This window comes from Epinephelus moara, chromosome 3 (genome assembly GCF_006386435.1).
Source record: "Epinephelus moara isolate mb chromosome 3, YSFRI_EMoa_1.0, whole genome shotgun sequence".
Taxonomy (NCBI): Eukaryota; Metazoa; Chordata; class Actinopteri; order Perciformes; family Serranidae; genus Epinephelus; species Epinephelus moara.
The window spans coordinates 1,250,093-1,257,558 of NC_065508.1; the positions used below are offsets into that span (position 1 = coordinate 1,250,093).

At 41.0% G+C, this 7,466-nt stretch overlaps 1 protein-coding gene across 1 annotated transcript in view; it reads left to right on the plus strand.

The window, feature by feature from the left end:
* The first annotated feature begins 2,890 nt into the window (after window positions 1-2,890).
* The window catches only part of LOC126388063 (olfactory receptor 10J4-like), an 8,918-nt gene continuing 4,342 nt past the window's right edge, over window positions 2,891-7,466 (plus strand). Inside the window, exons 1-2 of the mRNA XM_050040953.1 lie at window positions 2,891-2,929; window positions 5,246-5,264. Coding sequence (XP_049896910.1) covers window positions 2,891-2,929; window positions 5,246-5,264 — 58 coding nt within the window. The remainder of the gene's footprint in view (window positions 2,930-5,245; window positions 5,265-7,466) is intronic.

Here is a 7,466-nt window from a genome sequence, read left to right on the forward strand (position 1 = left end):
TCTCACATTTTTCACGTCACTATATCACCGTTTAGACTAATCTGGTGTTTGTAAAGTCTATAAACACAATGATTGAACAAACATTACTATTTCTGTGTGCACGTTTTGAAATTAATAACGTGGTTATCGGAGATTAGCGGGGCTAACCGTTAGCTGTTAGCCCCGTTAACGGTGTCTGTAATGACTCATTAACTCTAAACGGTCCGTGAAAAAAATATTTTTTTCCAGCGGATGTCTTAGTTACAACATGATAATTAAACAAACAATATTTAGACTTAACTATTTAATATATTTCTAAGTTAACAAATATTGCTGTAAATGTGGTAAAAGGTGACGTTAAAAAATTCACAACACTTTTTTAAACATTGTTTGAAGCGAAATGTGGCAAAATGTTGATGTTATTTTCAGCATGAGCCACTTTACAAACGGCACCCCATATGGCTTTACAGTCTTACAGGAAGTGAACACCGGCCTCCTGGGTGAAAGTCGGTGGTTGTTGGGCCCATTATCTGTTATCTAACGAGGAAAACTCTTATCTCACTTTAAATACTTTAATTATAACGTTGGCTGAAGCCTCTGAAGGGTTTCAGTAATCCATCAAACAAAACTGTGATTATGTAGTAGGCAGATTTCCCAGCTTAGCTCAATATTGATTGAAACATAATTAAAATTAAACTTTTCAGCATATAAAGTGACTAACGTTAGGCTAACTTTAGCTAACGTTAGCTAGAGATGTTAAAGATAACTTTATATTTCTTTCCAGCAAAGTGACAATATGTTGCCTCAAACACAATGTTGACTTACCTTAGAACAGATGTAGACATCATTGTTAATCTTACTCACATTGAGTTGATGTGGTCTAACGTTACCACACAACTTTATCCAAAGGAGACACTTTTCTCGGTTGAGATCTGGTTTAAAGTGTAAAAAATACACCTGGTCGCCCAGCCTCTCAGTAAAAGTCCTGCAGTCAGGAGAGAATTTACTTAAAGTCTGTTCAAGGTGGAGATTTTAATCCTTATGTTATGCTGGATAGTTTAAGGGATAATAATGCATCATATTTTAATTGTTTGTTTTTTTTTGTTGTTTTTTTTTGTGAAAATTTGAATCTGCAACATAACCAATAAATACCTGTCAGGTATATGTAACAATACAGTGTTTTCCTCTGATGTATAAAGTCCTGTTTCCAGCGAGCAGTTCAGATCAGTCGCTTTGTTTCTGTCTCCACAGTGAAAGTTGTGGATGGTCCCAACAGAAGCGTTCCTTAGCGTCCCCATGTTTGGTCCCCCCTGTGTTGGGGTACCTAGCACACAGATCTGGTACTAAAAGGTGGAGCTAGAAACCCTGCAGTCTGATTGGTCAGTAGAGGACGGTCACTCTGGTTTTATGTAACCTCTGTTCATACATCAGTAAACTACAACTATAAAATGAAAGAGGAAAAATAACTTCATTCACTGGGCCGACTGCCGGCAACTTTAAGGTGGAACGTTAACTTGTAATGTTACTCAATGCATGAGTTGATGACGTGAATCCATCAGCACACCTTAAATTTCACTGTGACAACTTTGACCATCACTTTAGTTTTTATATGACACACACTTTTAGTAATGACTTTAAAAATATAGATTAATTTGGAGCGGATTATGTGAAGGTCATATATTCTAATCCTCACTTCCTGTGGGCTACAGCAACACTAAACCCCTGAGCTTGCCTGAGAAGGACTAAATGCACAAAGCTGCTATTTTTAAATATCCCATGGAGAGAGACTCTCACTGCAGCCTGTTCTATTTTGTTCTGAAAATGTGGGCGTGCAGCCTCGTTCTGTGGACGATAAACCAGGTGCAGACTTCCATCTGTGTCACCGCTGATGAGGAAATACAGCGAGTGCTGGACGGAGCAGTGAGTGACAACAACCCCGCCCACATTTAAGAGGACTGTCTGAACAGACCGAGGGTCTAGGTGCCATGTCTGAAGGGTTACTGCTGGTTCCAGAGGGACTGGACTGAAAGGGTTTGGTGGAGACGGGGGTTAAGTACACAGTTGCTTTTTTTTAGGGCGCTTTGGGGGCTTTTTAAAAAGTTTTTCAGTGAGTTAGAATAGTAACATAATTCAGTATTTTTCATATCTGAACATGACCATAGATCTATAACTGTTTGGGTTCTTTAGTTGGAAACCTAATGTTACAGTTCACCTCTGATTGTTATGATCAGCCTGTTCTCTCCTTTTCTCTCACAGGTCCAACCAGTTATTATGCTGTTCTCTGCACCATCTGTCAAACTCATCTAGACCAGTGCACATGGTGCAGAACTGTGGGAAATTTGTTTGAATTCTATTTGTTTTTCCAGGGGGAGGACCCTCAGTCCTCCCATCAATTATGTACATTTCCAAGTTTGCTCCCATATTTAAAACATAATCAGACGCATGTGTGTACATATAATTTGAAAGTCACAGTGTCTGCTGAGAAAAACTGTCCTTGGACAAATCTAGTTGATGACCCCTGCTGTAGAGCAAAGATAGGTAGGTGGGTCGTCACAGCACACTCAGTGGCGCCAGCAGGATTATATTTCTTTGTACACACAGGAACCGCCCGTCCACTCGTAGCTTACCCTAAACACACAGGTCCTCACACATGGACATACACAGTCTGCTCAGTGAGTGAGCAAGAGATTAACACTAATGTTACCAACACAACACCACCATAAAACTCTGATAGCTTACCACCATTTCAAAGACAAGCCCACAGACGTGACAGCAACAGCCAGCAGAATATCAGAATACAGTATAATACACTGAATATTGCCCCGAGAAACGTACAGGCATTTAGCAGGCATTTCCTTCCTGTTGCATCAAACTCCTGCAGAACAGCCTCTGCACCAGTTCCAACATCATGATGGATGTTCATCAGTTTGTCAGTCAGTGTATTCCTCAGGTATGTCTTCAACATGTGGCTGCCTGCTAGCCTCTGTCATTGTATCATTAGTGCTAGCAGCAGTAACGTTAGCAGACTCGATGCTTGTACTGCTGCTCTCTGCAGATTCTTCGCTGCTGAGGTTTGTTCACTTTATTTCAAAGCCTCAGTTGTGTTGGTTTGACGACTTTTGTTCGCTAAAGGTGCGGACACACCAAACCGACATCAAAGAACTAGCGGCGACGAAAGCCAACTGTTGCGTCGTCTACGTCGCCTCACGTCGCCCTGTGTCAGTTGCATTTGAACACACTACACGGACTACATCCGACGGCCAAGTAGCACGTACGTTCTGCGCCTGCGTGAGAGAGAGCGGAGTGAGAGAGTGGTACATCCTGTCAGCCGAGGGGTTTCCTATCTGTGCAGCCGAGCACCGCAGCACCTCCACGGACTATTACATCCAGACGGTTGTTGATCCCCGGTTTCACTACAGGCAGATTCACTCGCTACAGGGGCGAGGAAATAAAACCTGAACAGCCAATCAGAGTGATCTCTCTCACCGACAAGCTGATTCAACATGCTCAATCGGCTGAAAAGCTGCCGACGCCGAAGTGCCGACAGTGTGGGACACAGCGCAAAAACTAGGCCGACAGACGCTCACCGACGCCCGACTTTGGTTGACGGCCAACCGTTGGCTTGGTGTGTCAGGGCCTTAAGACACAAGATAAGTAACACAATATTGTTGCCTAGCATCACAAATGAGTGCCAGAAATGTTTCTCACACTCTGACCTCTGGCCTGTGACATGTGCACCACTCATCAGCATCCAAATGTATTTGCGTCGCAGTGAGTGGACACGACCAAAAAAATGCACCTCAGGCACATTTATCAGTGAAAAAGAACCCAAAGACACAACCTGCTGCTTTTGTCACAATTTCATTTACAAGATTAGTTGAAGACTCATTGTAAAAAATGTAGGCACACATAGGCACAAATAAACCAGACGACACCACTGCACTGAACCAAACCAAACAACCAATCCCTGCTTGATCAAGACCTTTGTGCCACCAAACGTGGGGCTGTTTTAGCTCCAGCCATGATCTTTTCCCAACCACAGCCAAGTGGTTTTGTGCCTAAACATAACCACACATTCACCACAGGGTTGTTGACAAATGTATCCGTGGTTTCAGAAATATACAATGCAAACACTTTTTCAAACGGGCTATCAGTCCAATGGGTCATTTTACAGACCAACTGAGCTTTGGAATTTTGGGTCGTCCCAAGAGAACCATGGCCTCAGACTTGGACCCCGTTGTACTTGACCCCCGACAGGAATTCCTTTGGGGGGACTTAAACCAACGAAAAGGCGTCCTTTCACGTCGATACGCGGCCGGTCGCCATTAAAATTTAATGGTGCCCAGTGGCATCAGGGGGAATCACAGTGGGACACGGATGAAAGTTAAGGTGCGCAAGTCCAGGTGGGAGGGGTTCAACAAACACTGACTTTCACCTGAGAGAGAGCATTTTTGCATCCTTTTTTCCTAAACGTAACCACGTGTCAATTCACAGTGTTGTACTGACATAGTGCTTTTATTTTGAAAGAGACTGTATCAAACTGTACATTTCCTGTGAAAACAGAAGTGTATTTTGAAAACAGACAATGCATGTAACAGGCTGAAGTTGACACGGCGTCCCAGAACGTCAACAACCAACACACCCAGGGTACCTTGGACGTCATATGTGGACGTGGAAAGTCCATGACCAAACGTGGACATGTGACGAGGTCACAGTGAGGACGTGATGGAATCTGAGGTTGGACAGTTATTTCAATATTTTAAGTTTGTGTTATTTATTTTTGTAGTGATGACTGAAATCATTTTACAACTTAACGACAAAAATAAACTGAAACTTTGATGGATCTGAAAGTTGTGACGGTTAAAGTCCATCTTCACAACAAGTACAACACACACACACACACACACACACACACACACACACAAGCAATCAAAGTAATTACTTTTATAATGAACCTTTAATGAGGAGAATAAACATTTGAAGGGGGCAGTTGTTACCGCGGCAACAAAGACGATGATGTTTCTCATGTTTTCTTGTTTCTAACCACAGAGGTAACTAAAAATAGGTCCCTTTGGAATTCTCTTACTGTCCTGTGTACAATTTATATTTTTAATGAAAGGATGTGATGTCACTTTGTGTAATTAACCATGTTTGGTCTCACCTTCATCTCCATCAGAATCAGAAAACGCTCAGTCGCTCCTGAAAAGACGAAATGTGGACGTGGATGAAGTTGAGCTTCTATCTGACTGAACGTGACTGAGCCCAGCAAAGATTCACACATTCAGGTGAGATGATGAGATCTTCTTTCTGTCTGTTGTGTTCAAAAGACAAATATGAAGACGTGCCGTTTGTGCTGTGCAGCTGTAGAGCTTTTTAAAGAGTTTCATTCTGACTGTGTAACAGCTGCTGTCCCACTGAGCTCGTGCACACATTAGGTTACATACAAAGCTTTTCTTTTTCACACATTCATTATTCTGCACTTGTTTTCTGTTGACAGTGAATTTTCCTCCATCCACCCATCTGTTCATCTGTCTGTCTGTGTGTCTGTCTGCTGAGGAGAGATGGAGCTTTTACCGTTTGATATTTCCCCTGAAAGCCCCAGAGGTCTGTGAGTGTTCCTGTCATTTTCATTATGTGCTGTTGTCGTATGCTTTAATGTTTTAATGATGTCCAGTGCCATCAAACTCCACAGTGTGACTTCACAAATATGTTTTCAGTTATAAGCAGGAGAACAGAAATGTTATTACACAGAAGACAGTTTGTAAAAATGATGATAGCGTTAAAGGTTCTTCATTTGTTTCCCTTAAAAGTGCTTCAGTGAAATTCTTTGTCAGTGTCTGAAGGCGATGACACGTTTACAAACTATTAGAGAAAGAGCTGAATCTTTTCTTACTTATTTAATTTGCATAAAGGCTTAACATTAGCTGCTCTTATCGTACAGTGTTGAAGCTTTAAACTATATTTATACTTGTTGTTTGTATATTGAATTGGTTAAAGAAGTGACTGTGAAGTGGAAGCAGCAGGTTTTGAGGTGTTAGAGTTTCCATGTACTCGACTCCAGAGTGAAAGAAAGAGCTTTACCTTCAGATTTTGTGATTCAGTCACTTCAGGTCATGCTGCCTTTGTCAAATTCTGATCCTTCACCTGTTTTATTGACTTTGAGTTTACTTCCTAATTGTTTTTGCACAGACTGCTAAATGTGTAAAGTAATAGTAATCACATTATTCTCACTTTTCCATGATATTACTTCTTTTTTTGAGCATATTAAAGCCTGATAGGTTGGAAAGTATTGAGGTGATAAATCCTCTCTCAGTCTGTTAGACTGTCAGGACAGATTGGGTTTATGTTCCACCTCTTTTACAGTGAAACTGTTTGAAACTCCAATAACAGAGATTTAAAGAGATTTTTTTCACAAACACAACTAACGTGTTATTTTCTTTAACCACGTCTGACACACGCTCATTAAGTGATGATGCCAAGAGAAAAACAGGGAATAACTGTAACTTTGGAGGATCCCCTTCTGATGTGACAAACTCAGGACCGTAGATTTTCACCACATCACTGATTTTTGTTAGTGTCCTTAAATGTCCAGTATGATGAGGAGGAACGATTCCAGCAAACTGTGTGTTTGGACATGCAGATTGTTTTAAGAGATACATGTGAGTTCGTCCTTTAAGAATTGTTTTCAGTTGTTGGTGTTTTGACATTTAATTTTTCATGACCTTGAGAACATGTGACACAAAATTACCTCAACTTTTGATTATTTTTTCTGCTTTGAAGCTTTCTTGAGGATGAATCATTCAAAGAGGCAAAGCTGTTGCAGCTCGACTCTGCTGATGTTCACTTTGCTTCATGCCTGCAGTGGAAGAAGTATTTTGATCTTAATATAACCCATTAAGAATTTTTTTTACAAGTAAATGTTCTGCATTCACAGTTTTACTTAAGTAAAAGCCTGAAGCAACAAAAAGAACTTGAAGTATCAAAAATTTGTTGATCATTTGGCAGCAGAGCGGTCCCTGACATCGTGACGCTTCCACATCAGATTATTGTTACTGTAACATCATTATGGGGTCTGATGTTGTCGCTGGTCAAGATGGAGTTCAAATAACTAATAAAGTTCAAACACTTTATGATTTGATAGTTCAACCTTTAAGCCCAGTTCAGACCAAAGAAACCATTTTAAAAAGTTGCACAGAAAAGTTGCAGCAATCTGAGCTTGACTCAAGATGGCTGATGGCGATGGTTATTTATATTATTGTGGCGTATTGATTATGAATACAGTCCATCTGATGCTGGTTTTGTTTCAACACTGGAGCCAGTATCTCACTATCACTATCCTCATTCAGATTTTAAGAAGCTACAAATTATATTCAGCCACAAAATAAGTCTGAAAAGCTGCAAATCAGAACGAAGTACAGAGAGTTGTTGGCTAGAGATGATACGCCGTCTCATGGTGGTCACTTCCTGTCGACGTTACAGATCAGAAG